General features: G+C 39.8%; 3 protein-coding genes across 3 annotated transcripts in view; 2 read left to right on the top strand and 1 right to left on the bottom strand.

Moving 5' to 3' along the window:
* Positions 1–68: 68 nt before the first annotated feature.
* On the bottom strand, positions 69–4,287 carry LOC108572931 (SH3KBP1-binding protein 1). Its single transcript, XM_017935274.1, has 11 exons — positions 4,164–4,287; positions 3,696–4,009; positions 3,481–3,614; positions 3,245–3,446; positions 2,697–3,176; positions 2,509–2,625; positions 1,996–2,001; positions 962–1,101; positions 693–879; positions 338–616; positions 69–268 (listed from the first exon to the last, which is right to left on the bottom strand). The coding sequence occupies exons 1-11, from the start codon at positions 4,220–4,222 to the stop codon at positions 69–71; spliced, it is 2,118 nt and encodes a 705-aa protein (XP_017790763.1). The 5' UTR covers positions 4,223–4,287.
* Positions 4,288–5,893: 1,606 nt separating this feature from the next.
* Positions 5,894–10,500, top strand: LOC108572822 (odorant receptor 13a-like). Its single transcript, XM_017935140.1, has 7 exons — positions 5,894–6,049; positions 6,734–7,042; positions 7,771–8,054; positions 8,751–8,850; positions 8,912–9,016; positions 10,136–10,285; positions 10,437–10,500. The coding sequence occupies exons 1-7, from the start codon at positions 5,894–5,896 to the stop codon at positions 10,491–10,493; spliced, it is 1,161 nt and encodes a 386-aa protein (XP_017790629.1). The 3' UTR covers positions 10,494–10,500.
* A 1,954-nt stretch (positions 10,501–12,454) lies between these two features.
* Positions 12,455–26,285, top strand: part of LOC108572967 — a 33,738-nt gene continuing 19,907 nt past the window's right edge. Inside the window, exons 1-3 of the mRNA XM_017935314.1 lie at positions 12,455–12,501; positions 15,230–15,530; positions 16,497–16,591. Coding sequence (XP_017790803.1) covers positions 12,455–12,501; positions 15,230–15,530; positions 16,497–16,591 — 443 coding nt within the window. The remainder of the gene's footprint in view (positions 12,502–15,229; positions 15,531–16,496; positions 16,592–26,285) is intronic.

Genomic DNA, 26,285 nt, shown 5'->3' with positions numbered 1-26,285 from the left:
TCGTATCGACACGTAAAAAAGTACACTAATTTGTAAAATTTCCGTGAAAAGTACTTTCTGTACTACTTTCATGTCTGGCTAGGTCCGGGCGACGCTTCGGAATTTTGCGATTGGTTTAGAAACAGTACATTACTTGTCTTTAAACTTGGACCTGCAGATATAAGTGAAGGACATGGGCTAATACATGGTGTCGAGGAATGACTATTACTTAAATCACATTGATCTAATAGTTTCCAAAGTTCTTCTGGCGTAGGTCCACCAGAAACATCTGTAATTGAAATGCTTGCTTAGTAAGCATGTTACTAAATTTAGTTTTAAAAAGAGACCGAAATGTTACTTTGGGACGAAGAAAAAGATGGCTCCAAAGCTGTTGTAAGATCCCACATTTGAATGGTACCATTAGAATGTCCAGTAAATATAAAACGCCTGGGGCGTGAACCCATACGGCTGGATCCATCACATTCATGTACATAAAACGAACTTATAATACTACCATCCACTGATTTGATAACACAAACTCTCTTTCCATTTGATGCTAAACGTACAAACAATTGATCAGTCTCAGGTACAACTTTTTGAACAAAGACTTGTTCATCATCTTGTTCTCCAAAGGGTCCTATTTTATAAAATGAAATAATTAAAGTCGTTTTCCTTAGTGCAATTAATAATATCGTAATAGTGTTATTAGGTACCAAAGTCATTTCCAGCATTGTAACTGATACAAGGCTCAATTGCTTCTAAAGATACAATTTTAAAACTAGCTTCTGGTGTCGATCCAGGTTGAGTAGATATCATTCCACGAAACCTTTTTACTGCCCAACTCCTAACATGATTATATTCAGAACAAACGGATACTAGGTATTTTTCTGACAATGTCACCTGTAATATAATTTAATACATATGTAAATAATTTGTAAATTTATTCTAACAAAAAGCGAATGTTTTTTACATATAGACATACTTTTGTTACACTACTTTGATGTACTGTAAATGTTTGAAACAGTTGTGGGCCATGTCCTACAGTTTCGGGATGTTGAACTATAACTCTTACGCTGCCAGATTTTGTGCCATACGCGATTTCAATCCAATTACCACAGAGTGCTGTATGAAAAGATCATAATGTTACACTGTACCATTTGTCTTCTTAAACATTCAAACTTTTCAATGTAAACTACATTTCTTAATATCAAATGGAAATGACACGATACTGATATTTGAAAACAGTAGTAATCAAAAAAATCCTTTATAAACGTGTATTTAATAAAAACCTACATAAATATTACATGCTTTGCAATGTGACGATTAAATACTCATAAACAGATATTCAGAACATGTTTTTATATTTATAAAATTTTATGTTTATGTGTTAGAAAAAATGATAAGTATAGAAGTATTTACAATGTATACAAAAAAGTATAATTGTTTATAAAGAGCAAAATAATGCTTATATGCATTTGGAACTGTTTAAAATGAAGAATATGCAAGCAAAGGTACATGTTATCTATTCTCTTCCCTTCCCCTCTCAGATGTTATTATGGAAGAATCAAGCAAGAAATTTCATTAAATGTGATTTGAACAAAGATAAACAAATTACATAATTGTCATTAAAGTTAAATATTAATTAAAAAGAAAAAAAAAAACAGGAAATGAAAGTGTTATAATAAGTACAACTGGATGCATAAGGATAGTGGGGTTGTGTATGTTTAGTGCAATAGTGATATTAATAAAAGTTACTTTTTCGATATATACAAATACACATATGTAAGAAGAGTTTTAATTAAAAGTGCTGTTTAAAGCAATATATGAATATGGATTTGTGCATTGACTTAATGCAGAGTAATATACTACACCTGGAGAGGAAGGGTATGGATACTAGTATTCAAATTAATGCGTTATGTTTAATACAATATAAAATGTGGAAAAACACATGTCATTTTGAACTGTGATTTGAATGTGAAAATATTGTAGAACATTGTCATATCGACCCATACTTGCCTTGTGCTATTTATCCAGTTGTACGAAATCATGAAGCAAAGAATGTAATAATAAACTCTCATTAATATTCAAAGGCATTATTGGACTTCATAATAGAAAACAAAATGTTTCTGTTTGAACAAATATGACACTTATTTGTGTATCAATCTATTAAAAAAAAAAACTAAGTTTTTTATTATAAAGAACAAAAACGTAATGAAATTTATTATTAAAATTCTTCAGTGAATATATAACTAATAACAAACATAATTATCTAAGAAAATGAAACATAAAAGAAATATAAAAAATATTTATCATGAAAGTAACGTTTGTTATTACATTCCTCAGTATAAGCAGATTTAATAATTAAATTTTAGTCCATTTATTTGTACGTCACTTGAAAAGATTTTTCTGCAATAGAGATACTGTAATATTCAATGTAACATGAATCTTGAATTAGTTATTATTTACCTTGAATTTTTATTAACTATTTATCAAGAGAATATTATGATAAACATGAGTACAAAAACTTACATGTTTTTGGTGTTAAATATACAGATATGGCTGTAATGGGATCATAATTCGGATCACGGTACAATTCAGTTACGAGTAAGTCATTGTCCTTCATTCTTAAGGGAAACTTCTCCATATCTAAAAAGTGATGTTATATCGAATCATTATTGCAAAATTCATTTTACTTTACGAATTCTTATTTATATTACCAATATAATAAATAGATCCATTGTTGCATCCTAATAGAAGAAATGATCCAGCTGTGTCAAATGACAAAATAGGTACTACATCTTGTATTTGCCAATGATGTGTCATAGCATGCCATACACCAATTTTGTCAGTAGGAGATAGAGCAACTAACTGACTTCCAATAAAAAATAAATATTCTACACGGACATTCAAATTGAATGTACCAATATTTGTCTTCATTCCATTTGCTGAAATGCTCCATAATCTAACTTGATTTCCATAAGAAATAGCAACCATTTTAACATCTCCACTAGTACTCAATTTTGAAGTTATTGCCACCCTTTCAATCACTGATTCAATGTGAGGACTAGTAAATGCATGCTGCCAACCAGATGAATCTTTAAGTCGATAACATGTTATAAAATGTGCATAAGCAATTACAATCCAATTGTGATGTGCTTTTATAATTTGCACCCTTAAGGGATCAACCCATGATGAAACTATACCAAAACAGATTTGTTAATACTTTTTTATTAGAACCTCCAGTAAAATATTTCCATCCATTTACCTTGTTGAGGACCAAATACTAAACTTATATCATTTTTATATAGTTTGTTTAGGTCTGCTGAATTATTTCTAACATGTCTTAAATCTAAAGATGAAGTTCTTGAGTGTGGCAAGCCTTTTTGTTGGACTCTATAATCCAATGAAGAATTTCGCATATGAGTGGTAAGCACACCTTTATGATTTTGTTGACCTAAAGTAAATATGTATTAAAATATATACAATAATTACTAAAAAAATTGTTCCAGGAGTTGAACTTTGGGAGGTAGATGGTACTTCTACTCTAGAAGTGGTAGTACTAGTAGAAACTCTGCCATGAACAGATACATCTCCTACATTAGAGGGAACAGTAGTAGGTTCTTGCAATGGTATACCTTTAATATTAAAATGCATAAAATATAAGTGTGTTATTTTACTTATTTCTTTTTTTATAAGAATGATTTATTCAATCTTACTTGGTGGGGGTAAATAGCCATAGAACAATACATCTCCACAAGAAGATTGAGTTAAGTCTTCACATAGCATTAAACGTTTAACCAGTGGAGTAATACCATAATATTCAGCTTCATGTCTTAATGTACGTAGATCTACATTCTTCAAATCAATGTCCTTTGTGCGCAGATAATTCAATATAATAGAAAACAACTTTGGATCTCTATCTATAAATAATGCACCAATTTCATCTCTGTGGCTGGCAATTCTATTGCTTAATAAAGCAGTAAAAAATGAGTCTGGAACCCATGTTAATGTTTGCTTTGATGTTGAAAACCTGTATAAAAAATAATTTTAGACACATGCAGCAATAATTTATCAAGAAACATCTTTCAGGTCACATAGTAATATTTAATTATTAAGCTAACAGCTGAAGGAATTACATGCATTATATTATACTTAAAAGCAATTAAACTCTTTTTTTTCTGTACCTCGTTCCACCAACATTTAAATGAACGATATTGCTAAAACAAAAAGGCGGTAGAGCCATTGTTACGATCGACTCAAGCACCAATTTTTATTTTGATAATACATGTCTCTTTTTGACAGTCATCAAATAATTGAAGGTTTAAAAAATACTTTACACAGGTTATGAACACTAAGTATGTCTTTTTAACTTAGTTGTAAATTCGCACATGCGTCGTGAGCGTCGCTCTTATAAAACTTAAAATTAAATAAAAATCTTTCTAATGCTCGACGCAGTTGCATTAAACTTAAATGCAGGAGAATAATCACAGAACATGAATGTACACGTAATTTTAATTAGAATCACTTTATTATTTTACAAATTATGTTTTATCTTATGATAAATAATGTACAACTTATATTACCGATAGAGAAACACATCTCATACTTTCAGAACCTTCAAGGCTATTCCATAAGATGGCCAGCATTCACAAAACTCCAAAAACCTTCTCACTGGCATTTGAAATTCATGTTACAAACGAGGTACAGGATAGATGTAACATCTAATGTATTTTTTTGTCAACATCAGGAGGGCTGAGAGTGCCCTTACCATTTTCGTGTTGCTCCCAACGTTATCGATTCAGTATACGAATAGGATTATAACTTTAACAATGGTTGGAATTAGAACTAAACGTAACTATGAAATTACAAATATGGTATAGGACAGGATATTATATACATACTCGTAAGTACACCTTAATTGTCGAATAGTTAGTGTTTCTTGTTAAATAACAATTTAGATGGTAGTTTATAATTATTGGAAGTCTTAAATAAAATTATTGTATGCTTCAACTTAATAAAATAGCTTATTATTCTGTATTGAATTAACCATTCTATTCAATGAATTAGTCAGAAATTGTTTATAATCTCCATTAAAAATTAGAAGTCCACCTCATAAAAATCAAGGAAAGTACATGAACATCAGGAAATGAAAAAATGCAATTACTTATCAAAAAATCAATTACTTCTTGTTACAAGTCTATTCATTTCTCTCTTGCACAACACGTACATCTTTTTTTGCAAAAAACTCATTGTTTAAACAATGTTCCATTGCAGAAATAAATAAACTAAGTCCGTAAACCGTTAGGGACGCGTAAAAATCGAAAAAATCCCGAAACTTGAGCGAAAACGTGGAAAATTGAGCAAAAATTTTGAAATTTGCGCGAAAATAGCGTCGGTAATGTAGACTTACAATTAGTTGCCGTGTATTAAAGTTATCGGAAATTCCTAGAATTGATGTACAATGCCACAATTACTACTGATCATATTTAAGAACCTCTTGTTGCTTCGTTTCTTCGTACAGTGCACTATTACAAGTTTTGTACTAAAAAAAAAAAAAAAAAAAAAAAAAAGAGCAGAAAGAAGGAATCGAATATAGAAAGAACAAGTATGTACCAGGTACTCATTTTAACAATGGTGTACATTTTCGCGAAGAACATTATTATGTTCAACTATTCTGCCACTCCCTGCGACAAAACTTATGCAAAGTTCGCGTAATATCTACCTTACCGCAAAGTTTCAATCACCGTGTGGAATCGTCAAGATCCTCCCATCGCGATACACTAAGTGTCACCTGCATGAATCGATCGATTTCCGGTTGGATCGTTCACGGGAACACGAAGTATGCGTTCAACCATTTCACCGAACGAATCGCGGAGGAACAGTTTCGCGAAAATTTTTTTCGAGAAACATGAAAATGAATGCTCGACCGTACAATAACAAGGAATACGATGAACTGATCAGACCCATCATGTTAACCGCAAAGATCATTTCCATCTGGCCGTTGGCAGAGAATAGCGCTACGGGGGCTATATTGTTCAGGAGATTCCACTTGCTCTGCATGTTTTTTCTGGTGAGTGTCCGTTCTCTCAAACAGGTATACAATATTGTAGATTGTGGCTATAGTAGAGACCAAATATATCGGCCGGTGAAAGTTGCCCGTGGAACCTTTCCGTTTCGTCTTTAAACTACGTTTGCTGTCCTAATAAAACAAAACGAAGGGAGCATATTGTCACAAAAAAAAAAGAGACAGATGAAAGAGGTGTGCTTTTAAAAGGCGAAGAGTGTATATTACTGCTAGAAGAAAGACAAAGAACCCGTTGCAAGAACAGATACGTTGCGAACAGATATGTTACTACTACATATACAGTCTCGTTCGTAGGGTTCGTCGGTGTGAAAAAGCGATGGAGGGGGAATGGCCAGGACCGACCAATATGTTTGGCTCCGACTATAGCCAAATGCACTTGTAGTTAACGAACATTCACACTTGATTTTCTCGTAAACAGAGCATCATACGAGAAAATTTTATTCTATATTTTCGATTTAGTTTTACAAGAGGAATTATTTTCTATATCAGGTTATATCACGATATCGGATATACTCTGTACTACGCGACACTGTATTCTTTTGCGTGCAGCCATAGTTGAACTCTGTTGATAAAATAAATAATCTTCGAAGTGGCCGTGAAATATTGCGCCGACCGTACGCGTTCATCGGGATTAAACGAAAAAGCGTGTCGGAAGGATGGTTTTTTCAGGTGGTGGTGATGTCGATCGCGGTGACGGCCGACGTGATCCACAATATCGACGATTTGGACGAAGCGACCGAGTGTGCGTTGATTTGCACAGCATTTTACCTTTGCGTTGTTCGCATGGTGGTGTACGCGATTCATCAGAAAGATATGCTTTACGTAGTGAACACAATGAGGATCGATTGGACTGAATCTTCAAAAGAGGATCGTGTTATTCTAGCGGAGAAAACGATGTTCGCCTTTCGTCTTGCCAAGTACTTTATCAGTACCGTGGCTGCAACTATCGTGATGTTCATGTGCATTCCGATTCTAGAGGTAGCTATATTTATCTTCCATTTCACTCGTAATTAAATACCGCAGAAATGTTAGGTTGCAGACAGGTTTTCCACACAGATTAAAAATAACAACAAATATGTTCATTATTAAATTATATTCGATTCAGGACTTCTCTAAGACTAACAATCAAATACTTCGACAAACTCTTTTTCTAGAGTCTAGACCAGAGCTGCTCAACAAGTTGCCCGCAGGGCAGCAGTAGCGATATTTGGGCAGTAAGTCTCCTCGGGTAACGATCCTGTGACGAGACACTGTACGAATGTAATAGCGATCTACCGACCTAAAAATGAGAATTATGCTTCGAAGAGAGTCTATACTCTCGCCACGTCGTTCTTCAACGCTTTAACGACTGTCGACCTTACTTGCTCAAAAGTTTGCCCTCAGCGTTGCCCGGCGGGCTGCCCAAAACAGACCTACTTGAGCAGCCCTGGTTTAAACTCTCGCTCTCAATTCTAAACTCTTCCACTTTGATTTATCTTTGCATCTACACATCTCTTTCTATTTCTTTACTCCTTTCACTTTATGCAGACAATCCTAAAAGATATTTGCTCACGTCCACCCAAAACTCTCCGTAACTGTGCAGCTCGAACACTTTTCTTTCAAGTACTCTTCATCGACACATCATCGATTCTGATTCAAACACTTGCTCGAAAAATTCTACACACTCCTACGGTATCATCACTCGACTAAGCATAACATTCTTGCAGATTTACGTGCTTGGTAAGGACAAAGTGCTCCCATTCCGAGGTTACTTCTTCCTCAATCAAACCGTGTCGCCGATCTTCGAGTGCTTGTACCTGTTCAACGTGACCGCTGGTGGATTCGGCGGTACGATGATCGCCAGTTGCACCAGTTTCAATCTGGTGGTAATAATGCACGGCTCGGCCAAGTTTGCTGTTCTACGGAGAAGATTGGAGGCTCTCAGCGGCAAGGATCCTAATTCTACTACTGTTATGGGGGATTTAGTGATTCGCCACCAGGAAGCAATAGAGTGGGCCTCGTTTGTCACCTTTACGAATGTATTATACCACCGACGCAGAATCGAAGCGTTCAAAATCTAATGTACATAGTTCGCTTATCACGTTGACTGCCACGTTGGTCATGTGTGACCGGAGATTGTTTCCTCGATGTTTAGAATAATTCAAATAAAATAGCTAACTAGATATTACTTTGAATTAAAAAAAAAAATAATAATAATGTAGTATCGGGGCCTCCATACGCAAATAAGAAACCGACAAGGGAAACTGACCTACAATAATAATAGAACATAATAAGCATAATATAATACCACGCTTGGAATAATGAAACTTTTCTTCTGCCTCCCTGAGCAAAACGTGTAAATCTGGCGTGGCGATCAACGGTGTTAAAACTCTCGCAAGGCGGTGCCTGGGTCCATTCGGGACCTGATTAAGTTTCAATCAAGTCTTCACTAGTCGATTATTATGTCAGAGCAATTAGAAGTCGATTCGTGCCTCTGAAAAACAGATAAAGGACGCGAGAGTTATCACGGGTCCTAAATGACACCGTCTCCCGTTTAGTCGGCCCGAACGATCCGCCTTCCGAGGGAAGAAACTATTAAAATATAAAATCGAGGGAAACTTTTCACTCGAACGGTCGGTCGTAGCAACGTTTTCACACACACACACACACACACACACGACGTTACAAGGAACGATTACGTTCACAGGTACGCAGATGCACTGGAAAGGATCATAAATGTTCTGGCTTTGGGACAATTCGTCATTAGCACAGGTCTGATCTGCTTCGCGGGATTCCAGATCACCTCGGTGCGTTCTCACCGAATCGTTACGTTATCGATAAGAGAAAAAAAAAGAGTAACCATTCCAGATGATGGAGGATAAAGGACGGCTGATGAAATATTCCACCTTCTTGAACTCCGCCATTCTCGAGCTGTTCATGTTCAGCTTCAGCGGAAACGGCCTGATAGACGAGGTGATCCGATCAAACGTTTCTATCCTACATAGAGGGGTTACTTATATAGGGGTGGAGAAATATGTTGAGAATGTATAATGACGTTTTGTTTGCGCGGATCCTTTGTTCCCGTGTGAGTTGAGGCTGCAAATTGATCGAGATGTGGGACACGGTTGCAGTAGCTGGAAAAGAACTTTTATATCGTTGAACGGTGATTTTTAAGTAGCAAGATACTTTTATTTCACTGTTCATCTCCGAAACTTGAATGCACACATTGTTGCAGTCTCTATTCTCGAATGCAACATCGACGGAAGCACCATTTCGAATGCAACACATTGTTGTACGCGTTACTTTCGAATGCAACATTGCTTGAAACGTTGTATTTGAACGGAAACATTGTTGGAATCTCTATTACTGATTGCAACATTATTAGATGCGTTATTTTTAACGCAAACATTATTACAAGCACTACGCTTGAATGTAACATTGTTACAAGCGTCATTCTCGCTTGTAACATCGTTAACTCGTGTTATTTTCGAATGCACATTGTGGCAAACGCGCTGTCGCGCTTGCAACTTCGTTGCCGCGAATCGCTCTCGAAAATTACACATTGCTGCACGACGCGCCGCTTTGCAATAATGTGCATTTTTGAAAATGACTCGCGGCAACAAAGTTGCAAACGCGGCTCTACCCTGTTGTAACTTTGTGTCACGTGCGCGATTCGCGAAAAAAGCACATCGTTGCAAAAGGAGAGATCGCGCTTGCAACTTTGTTGCCGCGAATCGTTCGCGAAAAATGCACATTGTTGCAAAGCGGGGCGTCGTGCAATAATGTGCAATTTTCGAGAACGACTCACGGCAACAAAGTTGCAAGCGCGATCTCTCCTTTTGCAACTTTGTGAAACGCGTTATTTTTGAAACGCACGTATCTTAAAGCAATTTACAAGCACATCAGTTTCCACGTCCATTCGATTCACCCTCGTGAGCAGCCGGGAATCGATCGCGGGCACCCTAGACTATATAGAGAGAAATCTCTCCCTCGATCGATTTCTCTCTCTCTCTCTTTCTTTCTTTCTGGAATTTCTTTTGCAAAAGTTCTACTGTGTTGAAAGTAATCAAAGTACGATCGATGATCATTTAGAGCGACGCGGTAGGCGAGTCAGCTTATGGCAGCGGATGGATCGGTAGTCGTTTCTCTCAGAGTCTTCAGATCATGATGATGCGCTCGAGGATACCATGCAAGATAACCGCCGCTAAATTCTACAGCATGTCCTTGGAGAGCTTCTCGAAGGTGAATGAAAATGTTCACCTCAACTTCTTTTCTATGGTTGACAAGAGATATCACCGGCTGGTTCTTTATTACTTACTCTACGGAGAAAAAAAGAAACGATCGTTACGCTCGAGCACCTTTGTTTCTACAAGAAGTTTCGCGTGTTTTGCAGGTACTCAGCACGTCTTTCTCCTACTTCACGGTCCTCACAGCCACCAAAGACGACTAACGGCCACGCTGTAGACGGAGTCCCTCGATGACTCAACATACAGGGAATATATTTTAGTCGTTCCACTACCCTAAAAATATACTCATGTACAAGAAAGTGTCGCCGAAGACGTTCCCACCTATATTGACCTCCTCTTGTTCGTTCACGGAGATCGATCGTTGGATAACTGAGGAGTAGGAGGGTGGAATTTTACAATAAACCAGTAGATCAATTGATTTTATATTTATTCGACGAATCGCTATGTTTAGGTTTATACAGATTATTCTTAGATTATTCAACGTGGTTCACGTATGGGAATATGGTTCAAAGAGGCCTTCAACCCTTTCGCTACGGCAGATTTGAATGCCTAAACGTGGGTGGCTGAGGGTCAATTTTTAATTACCGCTGCAAAATTTCTTATTTAGGCCGTATCGTTTTAGATTTCGATTCGTTCAATTAAGGTGGAAGTGTTTAAAGGAGAAAATTAAGTATTAAATTAAGACAGAAGGGCGTGGAAAGGCTCCAACAGTGTGGTGCGAGGAAATTTTCAAAAATAGTAACGAAAGAGTTAACATGATTACAGTGCACTCTTTATCAGGCAACATTTTTCAAAAATTTTAGTCTTCTTCAATTGTTTATAAATAATTCCACAACTTTTTCTCTAAAATATGTGAACTAAAGAAAGAATATTCTAACGATAAAAAAATGTGTAGATGATTATGTTAGGCGGTTTGCCCTGCATATCGCTAAGTCTTCCCCTTCAAGGAGGAACGTTTTCAGTCTTCTTTTTCTTACAAGACACGGTGCAACGCATTAAACACACTCAGACGAGCCTACTAATCACGCTCATAATCTCGCGCGATATTTACCTAAGCGTGTTTACCAAACAGCCAGCTTATTATGAGCCTATGCATACACACCAAGACACGGTGTATATACTTAACAGACCACAGATGTGGTTCCTTAATTATCTTGTGCGGCAGAAATTTATCCTAAGATGTTCACGCGGGTATACAAACAATTTCTACCGAATAATCTCGAGTAATTTCAGGGTCAAGTATAGTCGATCGAAGCGATATTAACACTAGGTTTACGGACATTTATTATATACCTACATCTCTACGGAAACGCGTCAAATTGATGCTTGAAACTGCGTATTATACACTGTCAACTTATAAACGAAACTACGCGATATTACAGATTTCTATAAAATTTATAACAACCCTAAGTGGTAGGAAAGAAATGTAACCGGTTTCTGTAACTTTCCTTACAGAAAATTTCCATTTCTGTAATTTCCCTTGTGAAATTCGAAATGCGTGAAAACCACACGTCCCGTAAACCTAGTGTTAAATTAAAGTATTAACCCTGAAGATCGCTAAATCTAATTTTCTCACTCTAACACGGTACTAAAGAAATCATGCGAAAGAAGTCATAACTCAAGAGATTGCTCCTTTGCAATAGAGAAGCGTTAAGGCACTGATAATTACTAAATCTAATTTTCTTACTCCAATACGGCACTAAAGCAGCGAACAACTGATACCTGCACATACGTACAGTCACTAAAAGAAATCATAAGTCAGGGGTTCATCCCTTGCAACAGAGAACAATTCTTTTCTTTTTCCTTTTTAAATTGTCATGAATGTCAGCAAGAGTTTCGGTGAAATGTAACGAGTTCGGCCGAGTTCTCTCTCTCTTTGGGTGGGGTAAACCATCGGCGAATGGTCTTGGAAGCGACTCGAGGGTATTTTCATCGCAACAGTACAACACGTGCAACCAGTCAGTGCACGCACAGGCTCCTCTCCGTTTCTCCGATCAGTGTGGCACGCTCGTCTGTCGTTGCGACATGTAAATCTGGACTACTTCTTTTCGACGTTTCCACCATTGGACACTTCCGTTGGATCTCGTTATCACGGAAACGAGGCGCTGGAGAATTATGACGGGATCCAGCTGATGTCGATTATTGTCGTCCGCGTGATGGCAACATGGCTAATATCAAGGTGGCAGTTCGAGTGAGACCAATTTCTGCCAGGTGAGTCGTGTTTCATGTTAAAGATTGAACCGCAACTGAAACAGATAATTGAACGAACTTGATTGTTACGACAGAAAATTTGCATGAAAAAGAAAAAATTGAACGTGACGGTAGAGTGGATTAATTTTTGAAAAAGAAAAGAGCGATTGTGTATGCTGTAGATTAATGAAAACAGGTTAGTTGAAAATTCTAGGTTTACCCGATGTTAAACTCTCGTTCTACCGCTGCTAACTTGTGGCCCGATGTATTTTAAGAAACGGCAAAAACCAATGGGAACCGCGCTCTCTATTCACCGTGTTCCCAATATGCAGAACTTTGTTGAATGTGTTAAGGTCAAGGTTTCGCCTGGTCTCAAGGTTTCTTCCTCGCCCGCAATTTCATTTTTGCGAAAAGCCTCCTCGTTTCACGTGTATTTTACGAGGACCCGGGCGTTTTTTTGCTGATAATTGACTGGCTGTGGTGTCGACTGGTAACGTGTACCACGGTATGTACACGTAGCTTCTGAAATAATTATACCTCGGAGCCGGTCTAAATGGGAAACGAACGAGGACAGAGGGATCTGGAGGCAGATTTATAGGGGTTCGCGCGGTGCGCCTTTGAGACGCCACTTATGAACTCGTTTCTATACTTAGAAGATGGGGCAAGAACTGACGCGAAATGTAAGACAAACTAACAATTGCTCGGGAGCTGAGAGTAATAAGCTTGGCCAACGATGAAATTAGGGCCGTCTAATTTTCTTATACGTCTGAAAGGTTGAAAGTGTCTGGATAATCTAGATATTTTCCACTTTACTTCGTTAATACTAAATATTCTGTATTAATACTTTCACTATTGAATACACACGATGATATACATCATTCTGAATCGTATATAGACTTTTTACCGTTCGAATATCGCTGTGCGCTCGACAGTGCCCCGCGGGCTGATTACTGCCCCTGCGGGCTGACCAACTGCCCGACGGGTAGCTTCCTGGGCAGCTCTGCTTTAAATCGAAAAATCGAAAACTGGCGTGCTTGTGTGATGGGAGAAAGTGAAAGAAAGAGTCTTCCTGGCGAATATAGAAGGGAGAATGGTCAGTGTCGTACGGAGAAAAGCGTCGTCAGATAAAATGGTCGTTCTTTGAATGAAGTTTGAGGCGAGAATTTCAAGGGAATACCGTTACTCATTCCGGCGAAGGCATCGTCGAACAACCAAGAGGAAAAGCTAGAAGGAGGTTTTGAATGAACGGCGAGGCGCGTGTACGCGAATAGCCTCCGTTGGTCGTTATCATCTTCCCTCGTCGCGTTCTCTTCTTCCGTTTATATGAAGAAGGCGCCCCGCGAACCAGTAAAGAGTGTTATTCTGGAACGGATGCTCTTGCTATTCCTGTTTCGAGTCGTTAAACTGTCGTGGTCGTGTGTCATCGGCGAGTGTTGCGCTGCTCGTAGTACGTCACTCGATCCTTTATCGCGCGAACATCCCCCGGATAGCCCCGCGGGAAAATTCGTCGCTTTAAATAAACCCATCGACGACCCCCTCGTCGTTCGAGACGGCTGACGAGAGATAGAAGCTGCTTTACATGCGATTTCGTTGCTTCTTATTTTCGAACAATCGAACGGGAGAGCTCGTTGATACTATATACTTTTATTGTTTGTACAGTTTTAAGCTGGAACCAAGAATCTCGCAGCTTTCGTTCCTTAAAAAACAATGTTTCGATATTTTTATCAAATTTTTATCAAGTTCGTCCGTTGAGAAAGAGAGGATAGAGGGAGAGAAAGTAGCGAATTCCAAAATACAAAAAAAGTTCTCGAAACGAAAAATTAGCTTAGGGTAGAGCGTCACAGTCGTTCATCGAGAAGTAGACGCTATCAAAAGCTGTCTCTCCCTCTAAATCACCGTCGATCTTCCTGTCGAACAACTAGCAGAGGCATTAATTTCGCAAAAAAGCGACGGCGGGGCACGAAATCATGGCGATTAGAGGAGGAACGGGGCCGATAGGATCACGCGAGGAGCAGGGTTAAAGCACCCTTCCTTGTCGTTCCTCTGTGCCCGTATGCGTCACACGCACGTCACAGAGATAGAGGAAGAGAGCGGGTGGTGTAATCGTCGCTCTTACTTGTCTCGCGTCACGCCAAATGTTGTGCCACACGACGAAAGGCGACCCGAAAACACAGGATCGAACATCGTTTCTTCGAGCTGTTCGAAATCTTCGATCACGCGTCCACACGTTCTCCAGATCAATTTTTTGCGGAAAAAAGATATTCGTTAAATAGATCGGTATTGTGAGCTCCAGTTCTGTTTGCTGGATCCAGCGAAAAATAAATATTTATTGTTGAGAAAGAAAGAAGGAATCGTTGCTTTTTTTTTGTAGCGGAAATTGCGAGAATTTGAAGAAAATTGTAAAAATACAGCATGGAAGAGAGCATCTGGAGGAAACAGGAAACGTTGATGGACACGTGCAGGAAGAATTCGAGTATTGAAGAGTGCTCGGCAGGATTTTCGGCTAGGTCCGGATATGAAAGTGACGTGTGCACACGGTGTACGCATCGACGAATTGATTTTGATCCAGGCAAGGTGGAAAAAAAGCTTCTCCTGGTGGAAAAAGCTGGCTCGATGGAAAAAGACGAAAAATGAAATTGTCGTTTCGAAAACTGTTTCACAGATCCTCCTCTAGCTTTGCCATTTTTCCTTCGTGTTTTTTAACGATAGAAGAATTTTCCCATCTTTTTTTCCCCTCTCTTCCCCACAGAGAGTTGAATCTGACGGGGTCAGAGGTGGTTGTACGCACGGATTCAAGTGGAATCTCACTGACGAACCTGAAGGTGTCCTCGAGCAAGGCCGGAGACAGTCGCGAGAGAATACGAAGATATGATTTCGACTATTGCTTCGATTCGTCCGATCAGGAAGCTGAGAATTTCGCGGATCAATCGAGGATCTATCAAGCACTCGGTAATGTTGTTCTGGATGCTGTTTTCTCTGGCTACAATTCTTGCCTGGTGGCGTATGGCCAGAGCGCGTCCGGCAAGACTTACACCATGATGGGGACCAAGGTAATTTTTATAATAGAATAGTTATCTTAAATTTTCCTTCGGTAGTAGAACGCCTTTTCTTGTAATATTTTCTCCACAGTTTTCGGTTCTAAAACTACTACGTAGTGGACGTATACAGGAGAAAATTTAGGGGGTAATTCTAGAAGCCGAAATAAGACGAAAATGAAGAATAAAAAAATTGCGATCGAGGCTTCGTTTATGAGTTATTAACGTTTGAAAATATCCCCGCAGTCGAGCAACCCTCCTTACACCAGCGAATACAGGGCATGTCAAGATACAGGGGTACAATGATACCCAAACAGATAGAAGTCTCTTCCATCCTAGAAAATTAACACTTTTACTACTCAAATCAGAGCTTTTAACCCAATGAAGTCATAGATCCGCGAATATTAAACCAGGAACGTCCTTTAATTTATCGAAATAAAGAAACGAAACGCCTGCAATTCACGTGACTCCTCGTACACAGAAAAATCCACGCCTTAAAGTCCCAATTTTCGACGTTGATCAAAGTAGCCTAATTTAACCCACATCAACAGCAATTTCTCGATTTCTCTTCCATCTAACGGTCTTTATAGAGTCGCGAATTGGTACACGACCAAGAATAATTCGAGATATAACTGTGTCGCCTAATTGGCGAACAACGCCGTGGCGTTCTTTTTCGGCTGATAAATTGAAACTGTTTTTGCCGGAGGAACGTTTAATTAAATTGCCCCGTGGCTTCATAGTCGATTGCCACTACATTAGAGGGGAAACGGGGGATTCTTTTTTTTTTGTTTTAAAGCGTAACACGTGTCGTGGTTATACGTCGGGCACGTTCGGATTTCAATTATGGGAGCGGAGTTGTTCGATCGCCCTCGGGGACATTCCTATGACCGATAGTTAACGATACGTAATTTTCACAAGCCACATAGTGCGTTCGTTTTTCGAATTGAACGGCTATCAACGTCCGTTATTTTTTGTCCGCAGGAAGATCCAGGACTCACGCCGCGATTATGCGAGGGATTGTTCGAAAGGATCGAGGAGGAACGTAGGAACGAGAAGAATTACCGTGTTTCCGTCAGGTAATTATATTGATAAAACCAATCTCCCAATCCTTACAATTAACACGTGACACTTCTACAATTTTGAGAACAAAATTAAATAAAGAAAGAAACAGTTAAACTTCGAAGAGTGTAATTCCGCAAACGTGTAACAAAGGGTTAACAGAATTTTCGGAATTAACTTTGAGAAGTGTGAGTTCACAAACGTGTAACGAAGGGTTACCTAATTTAATAATTTATACTATAATTACAAATAATTTCTACGATCGACCAAAAACAAATAACCCAACAAATTTTCATCTTCCTCTCTCCATATATTCATAAATTTAAAATGTAACCCACAAAACATGTTCAATCAAGGATCACGACCAAACATAACCTAACTTAACCTCAAAAACCCTGAAACGTATTAAGGCAGAAGAATGTCAAGGAGATTAAAATTTTTAACGGAATCATCGAGAAGATATTTAGCATTATTGCTGTATCATATTAAATTCTCCGCGATCCAATTACGCGGGCATACGGACAGAGCACGTGAATTTCAGCGGAAGCCAGGCTCTAGGTTGGATTGAAGGCGGCGGCGGCCGATAACGCGCGTCTGGATTGATAAGTGTGGGAAACTTGGCATTCGCGGCGCGTCTTTTCGCGAATAGAGACCTCCGCGCATCGACGAGCTATACGCCAATAGAGAGACGATCAAGACATCGGCGCCCTGTCGGTCAAGGTCCGGCGATCAGGCGAATTTCGAGCTCTCTCTCTCTCCGCCCAACAGTCTCGTTTCAGACCCAACGACGGAACAAACTGTGCTTTCGTGCGTCGTCGATTGCCAGGCGATTTCGATTACACGTCTCTGACTCTGTTAGCAGCTCGTCCACCAAGTTAATCCCTTTGTTGTAAGTTTCGCTCGCATTCCCGCGCGATTATATGGGGCTTCCGGAAGCCATTCCTGGCGAACAGTTCTGTTCGAGCAGAATTAAAACGTGATGAGAAGTTTATCGTCCCTTTTCGTTACACTTTCCTTTTTCCTCTTTCTTTCTCTGCACTTAGTTCGCAACTTCAACCGGGAATGCTTAATTTTCGTAAATTTTTCTTCCGACTTTTTCTGCTTTATACCGATTGAAAAGCTTATCTTTCTACCATCATTTTTAGGTCATTGTTACAGGATCTAGCTGTGTTTGTGGTAGTTAGAAAAAAGTTGCAGAGGAAAATATCGCAGTTTTCATGGAGTTATCCGATGTTTTTCGAAAGTGCAATCGAACGTTTGGCTTTTTTTTTTTTAAATCGAAGCGTATTATTCTCTTTCGCGAACAAAAGGTACAAGCTGAATATTCGATACTTCGCGAGATATCTCACTTTTATCGAGAAAATTCTCGTAAATAAACATTGTTTCACGTTTGCTCACCGTCGAGATCGCAGCGAAACGAAGAAAGCACTTCGAATTTAATCCAAGATTATACCGACGGTCGATTTCACTTCCGAATTAACTTCGATGTTAAACAACATTAGCCACGGTGCTTCATCCCGAAGCAAGGAAGTCGTTCTCTCCAAATTGTTTCTGGCTTTAAGTTCGAGCTTTTGAGAAACTCTTAATAGAATCTGTTCCCGCGGGTAATAGCTTTCCACCCTCCGCAATTGATTCTCCGCCGCGATCTTTCGACCTTCTCCCCAAAAACTCCCAGGCGTTGTCAATTTCTTCTCACCGCATACGTACAACATTCTCACCGGAATTCCATTTTTCTCCGAATGGCTCCTCTCCGTTCTACCACGTCCTCGCTGAAATCTTTCGCCGTAAAGCATTCCGGGAAAAATCGAACGCTGAGAAGTTCTCGCGAAAGTGGAGCAGCGGCAAGCAAGCACGATGGCTCGGGGAAGAACCGGAAGTTCGGTGCGCGCCACGTGACACAAAGAGAGAATGGTCGTTAATCGAGGAACTACTCGACGAGAGGGGTGAAGAAATCGTGAACGCGTCGTCTAACGTCCGGGGAAAATATTGTGTGTCGAGTTGGGGGTGGGATCGCAGGAATGGAAGGGGTTGGATAGACATGGAAGTCGAAGCTTAGGAGCCAGCCCGTGTTGGCCTCGATGTGTCTTGTAAGCTCAGTGCCCCGTGACTCGCAATCCTAGCCGGACGCAACCCTCGCGCTTCTATCTGGGGTAAGGAATCACACAGCAACCTTTTTTGCAGCAGCGCACCTCTCCCCATTTCTCGTTTGGCACTTGCAATATCCTCACGTCGAACTGTCAGGCTACGCTCACTTTTCTCCAATTTGTTATGAAGTTTGTGCGTGGAGCAACGAAGAGGTTCGAGGAAGGCGATCGTGCTTGGGTTTTTAGCTTTCGTTCAGCGGGAATATTAGAACTTTTGGGTACCGGTTTAATTAGAGGAAGTTTGGGAATGTTGACTTTGCTTGGGTTACGATAATTGGTCTTCGTTTCTTGGGAATTTTAAGCCTTTGGCTACTAATTTAAAGAGGGGAAGTTTGGGAAAGTTGATTTTGCTTGGGTTACAGTAGTTTGTTGTTTCGAATTTTGGGTTTCGTTGCTTGGGGATCTTAACCCCTTGGGTACCAATTTCGAGAGAAAAATATGAATAATATGAGTGGTCAAAGTGTTCATTTTTGCTGGGTGTCAGAATGTCTATGTGACACAGGAATTTCACATAATTTCGACTATGTTGCATTCGCGAAATTTCTCGAAATGAAGGTTTATAAGTTTTAAGGTTATGTCAAGTTCAACAATCGACGAAATTTCCTAAATTTTCGCTGATATTTAATCAAGTTTACGATTCCTCCAACAAAACGTCATTTTCGTTTTTCACCGATGGTCTATAAACTTTAAGGTTATGTCAAGTTCACCAATCTACGAAATTTCCTAAATTTTCTCTGATATTTAACCCTTTGCACTCGAAGGCCCATTTTTCTATAAGGAAGTAGCAAAAATTAATGTAATTTTTTAAAATGTTCACCAATCTACGAAATTTCCTAAATTTTCTCTGATATTTAACCCTTTGCACTCGAAGGCCCTTTTTTCTATAAGGAAGTAGCAAAAATTAATGTAATATTTTAAAACTAATATTTTTATCAGAAGTTGGTCCTTTCCAACTATTTCACCTCTGAAATCTCTAAACATGTAATGAACAATTCACGGAGGTCCATAGACCTGCTGTCTTGGAAAATATCATCCTTAGAGTTGCATCTAATGGTAAATATAATGTCGCTTCATAGTCGCCTCTCGAATGCAAAGGGTTAATAAAGTTTACGAATCCTCCAACGAACCGTCGCTTTCGTATACAATCCTAAAGTACGACAAACGACGTTTCGTAACACGTCGAAAACACGTCGGCGGAAAAGCAAGCCTGTACAGTGTCCGAATATTTTTCCAAGTAATTGTACACGTTCGTGGAAAAGTTTCGCCTGGCGTCCGGAAGCTAACTCTGATCTTCGATTCGCACTTCTCCTCGTAAACACCGTTTTATTCCCATATTAAACGCTCGCTGGATTGCCTTGAGCTCGGTGTAAAAATAAAAACGGAGAAAAAGCTTTAGAACACTCGTAAAAATTGTATTTACCGTTCACGTGAAATATCGATTCCCCAGAAACCCCACCGCACTCTTTCGAGCTATTTTTCCACCCCCTTGTCTTTCTTTTTTTTCTTTTTCCCCCGTTCCCTCTTTCGATCGTTTCATCGATGAGCGTGAAGGAGGAAGAGGAGCAACGCGCGTATACGCTCCACGCGTAGTTTCATCGGCTACGCACTTCGCAAAATTCGTACGTGTAACCGAAAACGAGGACGGATCCTCGGGAAATCGCTTTTTTCCAAACCGCGTGAACGCAGCTGCTGCGATAAAATTCTCTCCCCCGGTTTTCGATACACGTTCACCACGAATTCCACGTGAATTATAGCGATCGTGTCCCCTTTTTCTCGAATTCTACGAAGATTTGACAATTTTTTCCGGAATTGTTTCCGCGGTAATTATCGAGGATACGTAAAGAAAAGGATCGTGGTTGGTGTGTCGAATGTTGGAGAAAAATTGAGGATGGATTGGTTGGTTGAGAATTTTTGTGGAATTTGAGCTTTTCATTGCCTACAGGCGCTTTGAATAGTTTCATTTTCAGAATTTCAGCTTCTCACTGCCTATAGGCGCTTTGAATATTTTCTCGCGCTGCGTTCTTGGAGCCTATAGGCGTTTCGAATATGTTTTTCGTATTGTGGCCTTGGTGTCTATAGGCGTTTCAAATATTTTTTTCCACCGCGACTTTGGCGACTTTTGACACACTTTCGTCTTAATTTAATCCTTAATTTTCGCGTCCCATGCGCGCTTTCGCTTTAATTTAGTAAAGCGATAAATTTGAAAATTTCAATTTTCAAGCTTCCAAAGAACTTGAGCGTGACATACCTCAATTTAATAAAGTGATAAATTTAAAGATTTCAAGTTTCGAAAAACTTTTAAAGCGCGACTGAACATCGCGTTGCGCGCTAAAATCCTCAATTGTTCTACCCTTGGCACACTTTCGCCTCAATTTAATAAAGTGATAAACTTAAAAATTTCAAGATTCCAAAAAATTTTGAAGCGCGATTGAACATCTAAAATCCGCCGCAGCGAAAGGGTTAAGGACAACGTCCCTTCGCGAACGTTCGCAGCCGCAAATTGGGTATTTCGCGGGGTGAAATGGTGGGTTTACAGTGGAACGGAGAACGAGGAAGCTTTCACGATAACTTCAAATCGGCTCGCCACATTTCCCTGCATGGATTTTTTCGCGAGGAAGTTCGCTTGATGTATTGCTAGATAAGCGAATCGGTCAGCTCGAGCTGGAGGTTCCCTCTTTTCGGGTTTCTCCCGTCAGTTCGCGACGTAAAATCGTTAAGTGGGTCGACGAAGAAAGTTCACGTCTCTGCGTGTTCCCTTTCGAACCATGGACTCACCACGTAACAACGTTCCGTACCTTGTAATTACCCCTTTCTCTCTAAACATTTTCCCGAAAATAAACGTATCATCCTACCTACCACATTTTCTACATTAGGCGTAGAAATTAATTCTCTCCGATTTTTTGGTACAATCAAAGTTCTATTTTACCCCTTTCACAGTCTAATATAATTACGAATTAGAGTGAACAAAATTCATATTTTACATTTTCATAATTACGTCGTGTGTGATTATTTTCAAAGCACAGTGCAGTATCTCCTCTCTTTCTGACTTTCTTCCTAAGAGTCTCTCCTGAGTTAAACTGTTCGTTCTTTAACGCACCGTCGAAGGGTTGAAAAGAATGAAAACAGATCTACGATCGAAATAATTTCCATTATTCTTTTTTTCTCTCCTTACCGTCGAAGGGTTGAAAAGAATGAAAACAGATCTACGATCGAAATAATTTCCATTATTCTTTTTCTCTCCTTGTTTCTCGTCGCATCAACCACGAGGTTATCAGCGACGTTGAACAGTCTGTGTTGTTTCGCTACGTTTTCTCAGTTAGTTTTGTTCCTTTTCTCGAGCCAATTTGTCGTGGTTCAGATTTCCTTCAAGAGAGAATTCCAGTTTGTATTCGCTGCGCAGGAAGCTACACTTCGGCCAGTATTAGAAGATCTCCCGTGACCGGTGTGAATTTCCACTATTATCTTTGCCATTTTTCTGGCACCATGCGAATCTGACGACTTCGAATGAATTACCGTATTTTTAAGACCATAAGACGCACCTTTGTACATAGGAAAATCGAGTTAAAATTGGAGCGTGTCTTATGGTCCGAAGGTGACATTAAAATACGAATCTTTATACTGTATCGAAGCTATTAGAGAAGTTAGAACGGTGACATTATATGCTAGTACGAATTATTTTAACAACAAACAAATTAAGTAAGAATTTGAAAATATCTTTATGTACCTGATAAAGTATTCTTTTCTAAAAATCGTCCCCATAAATGTAGGATGTGAACAGGGAGAAGGGAGCAAGAACGGGTCAACGTTTCAAGATTTAATAAAGAAAATAGAAAAAAAGAAAATGATAGGTACAAACGACTCGGTGGCCACTTAACGACTGCCTCTTTCGCTCTTCTCGCGCCTCACCGACGCATCGCTCTCACACACACACGCGCACAGCCGTCGTCTTTCGGTAGCTTTTGCCTAGCTACCGCTGCGTTAGACCGCCCTACGTAAATTTGGGGTGCGTCTTATGGTCCGAAGAATACGGCACGTCAATCCATTCAAAAAGACTTCACTTTTGCGATAGTCCCTACACTTCGTCTCAATTGCAAAGAGCAAAAATACGTTCCATGGAAAAGTCCCGCAGTACCAAAGATCGATCTTCCTCGCTACCGTGCGATACAGAGAACAGCAAGTTAAAAAACAGAAGCTTCTATCGAAAGAAACAACGTTTTTATTGTACAGGAGTGTCTTCTCGTTGTTCATCATCCATAACCGGACCGTGAATCATCCTTTGTTCCGTATCGACCGTCTGCAAAAAGAAACGACAGATTTACGCGCGTATCCACCCCCTACTCTGCAGTCGGAATACTATAAATCCGCGTTTATACGATCACCGGCAGTTATTAAAAGTGCCATGGCAATTCGTTCGTTGGAAAAAATATGCGCGCTGTCGTGACACACAGAAACACACACAGAGGGAAGCTTGTCTCTCTCGACTTGTGCTACAATAAAGCCACACACGCCGCCCTGTCGTCCATTCATGTTTCCTTCACGCGAGTTGGCCGAACCGCGAAAATCCTCCTGGCCGGTGTACAAGCTTGGATTTAGGGGGTTGAAATTTTTCAGAAAGCTAACGACACTCACCTGCTCTCCGGCTGCCATTGTCGTTCGTCCTGTTTGCACACCGGGGGATCGTTAATAGCGAAATCATCCCTCCACCTCCGCTCTACACCTCTCTGTTCACATGGCGAAAATATTTCGTGTACCCTTTAGATTAAAACGTACCTGAAAGCGTGGTTACTTGCTTCACCCGCGGGCGTTAATAATTCCTGCTAATGGACTGGGAATGTGTGCGTATTTTTGGCGGAAAATTTTCGTCTGATCGAGCATCCTCTGCGTGTAGGTCTCTTTTTTTGTTTTTGCATTTTTACGATCCGTGGATTTACGCTCTTTTGGTTATGGGGGTGGAGCGTGGGGACGGGGAATTTTATGGACTGTGATGTCGCGTGGAGGTGCCCTGTTTCGCTGTGACTTATTTTGTGAAGGGACTGTAGGAGGTTTTGTTCGAGAGATGACGATGGATGTGGGTTTTTGATGGGAGGAATCTTGATCTTCGGTTGCGGTTGGAGAATTTTTTTTTAATTTTGGGGTCACTGGTTTGCTGTGTTATTTTTTTGTGGACGATTCTGAGGTGGTGCTTGGAGTTTTGTTTGAGTGAGGAGACGAGGGGTGTTGTTTTTGGTAGGACAAATGTTGAGAAGATTTTGGGAAGATCTTGAGAAGGTTTTGAGGAGATCTTGAGAAGATTTTGAGGAGATCTGGAGAAAAACCTTGAGAAGATTTTGAGGAGATCTTGAGAAAAACGAGACGAGGGGTGTTGTTTTTGGTAGGACAAATGTTGAGAAGATTTTGGGAAGATCTTGAGAAGATTTTGAGGAGATCTGGAGAAAAACCTTGAGAAGATTTTGAGAAGATCTTGAGAAGATTATGAGGAGGTCTTGAGAAGATTTTGAGAAAAATCTTGAGAATAATCTTGGGAAGATTTTGAGGAGATCTGGAGAATAATCTTGAGAAGATTTTGAGATCTTGAGAAAAATCTCGAGAAGATTTTGGGAAAATCTTGAGAAGATCTCGAGGAAAATCTTGAGAAGATTGTTTCTTTTTTAAATCTTACGTGAAATTTGTCGGAATGGAGAAAGTGGAATAGGTAAGAAAGCGAAGGTAGAGATAGGTGTTTGCCTGTATCGTGGAATATTAGCGGCGATGCCGCGGTATCGCGACGCCGTAATCTCGTGAACTCGAACGATAAAACGCGATGGCGTTCTATAGGTTCGCGCATCAGGCTCGAAAGCAAGCGTTGCACGCAACGCGTATAAATAAGTAGCTGACTTTCCGCCACAATTTTCCAACTTCTTCACACGACAAGACCGAGACAAACACGAGAAAACCAAATTCTATCCTTCGATTCACCCTATTTTCAAACTTTTCAACAATCTTCAATTCTTTACAAACATCAAGTCCATTCTATCGTCCATTTCATTCTATTTCGGCACACCTATTAGAACCAACCTTCACGAAATATCACCTTTGCAAATTATCAAGCCCACAAATTAATTCCGCGTCTTTTTCTCAAAAAAATCTCCAAGACTTTATCGACTCGAACTCGCCGTACTTTTCCAGAGAGGGAATTTGCCCAATAAATGGACAAATCTCATTGAAAAAAATGGAGATCATTTTGAACATCAAAATTATATTTGATTTTCTGTAAATCAACGTTCAAGTTTGCGAAAAGAGGCACCGAATTAATTTCTACACCTAATACAATCTCTACGAATTACAGTCTTCGCATAATTCACAGAATATCATCTGAATATATCACCCATATCACCCATTCATTATAACAGTCCAGTAAAATAATCGTTTCTCTTTCAAACGTATCTTCCCCGCTGATCCTATTTACCGTCCAAGATTGAATACGGACTCCCATAAAAAGTCGCTCTTTCTCCACGCTATTTTTCACAAGGAGGGAGGGAGAGGAACAGGGAGATCCCCGGTCAAAGTGTCCCGAAGTCGCGGGTGTCCATTAAAACGCGAGCTCCTCCGGTGCAATTAAAGCCAATCTCGCGTCGCTTAATAACGCGAATAATAGAATGTTGCCGCTTTTACGCTCGAAACTGAGGCTCTCTCTGTACCCAGGGGAGAGAGAGAGACAGAGAGAGGGAGGAATAGTCGTTTCTTTTTTGACTTGCCACGGATTCTACCGGTGAATCATTTTCAACCGCGACGCTCCTGGAAAATGGCCTTTTTACGATTGTTCGCCACTCTGTGCATACGTGTGTGTGTGTGTGTGTGTTGGGAATGTCATTCTGGTGGACACCTGGAGAACAGTGCATAAACGAATTTACGGCTTTCCCGCGGCTTCTTTAATTTCCCCCTTGCGCTTTAGAAACACAAAGGGAATTTTCTGCGCGACACCGTGGAACATTTCCTTCGAGCGTCGCGGCGGCTGCTGTAAAAAAAGCGTAACTCGCGCTGATAACGACGACGACGGAGGTGGAACTTTTGGAATTGTTTTTGAAAAGAGAGCAGAAAGTTTCGGGTTTAGTGGAGTGAGTGCGAGATGGGAAAATTACGAGGCGTTTGAAGCGCGGAGGTACAAGCCTCTTTTTTTACGATTGAATTGTAAATTGTGATATGAGGCTTGTTCAGGAAGCGAAGATACTTTCAGGACGCTATTGCGAATTTCTATTCAGCTAATGAAATTCTAAATTTTCAAATTTAAATATTCAAATTCTAACATTGAAATTCATCCGGTCAAATTGAGGCTGTTCTAAACGTTAAAAATTCTACACGTTAAAATTTAAATATTCGAATTCTAAAATTTAAATTCAATCAAACTGAAATAATTTCAAACTCAGCCAATCAATTCCGAATTAATTAATCATCTAGTACATTTAAATGTCTACGACCAAATCCTTGTCATCCGCGAACTAATTTTCTCCGACAGTAATCCCTAAAAAAGCGCGCTCCTATGGTCCACCACTTCTCTTTGGAAAGAAGAAGAAACTAAGTATAAATTCAA

This window comes from Habropoda laboriosa, unplaced genomic scaffold (assembly GCF_001263275.1).
Source record: "Habropoda laboriosa isolate 0110345459 unplaced genomic scaffold, ASM126327v1 scaffold102, whole genome shotgun sequence".
NCBI lineage: Eukaryota > Metazoa > Arthropoda > Insecta > Hymenoptera > Apidae > Habropoda > Habropoda laboriosa.
The sequence above is the reverse complement of the archived record's forward strand: the minus strand, read 5'-3'. Positions and strand labels throughout refer to the sequence as shown.

Excerpts from the sequence above, each read along its gene's own strand:
- LOC108572931 (XM_017935274.1), bottom strand. The coding sequence starts at position 4,222 with ATGGCTCTACCGCCTTTTTGTTTTAGCAATATCGTTCATTTAAATGTT. Across the intron at positions 3,447-3,480 it reads AAAGTTCAACTCCTGGAACA|ATATTTACTTTAGGTCAACA; the intron begins ATTTTTTTAGTA and ends ATATTTTAATAC. Across the intron at positions 2,626-2,696 it reads TGGATCTATTTATTATATTG|ATATGGAGAAGTTTCCCTTA; the intron begins GTAATATAAATA and ends ATCACTTTTTAG.
- LOC108572822 (XM_017935140.1), top strand. The coding sequence starts at position 5,894 with ATGAATGCTCGACCGTACAATAACAAGGAATACGATGAACTGATCAGA. Across the intron at positions 6,050-6,733 it reads TGCTCTGCATGTTTTTTCTG|GTGGTGGTGATGTCGATCGC; the intron begins GTGAGTGTCCGT and ends TGGTTTTTTCAG. Across the intron at positions 7,043-7,770 it reads TGTGCATTCCGATTCTAGAG|ATTTACGTGCTTGGTAAGGA; the intron begins GTAGCTATATTT and ends ACATTCTTGCAG.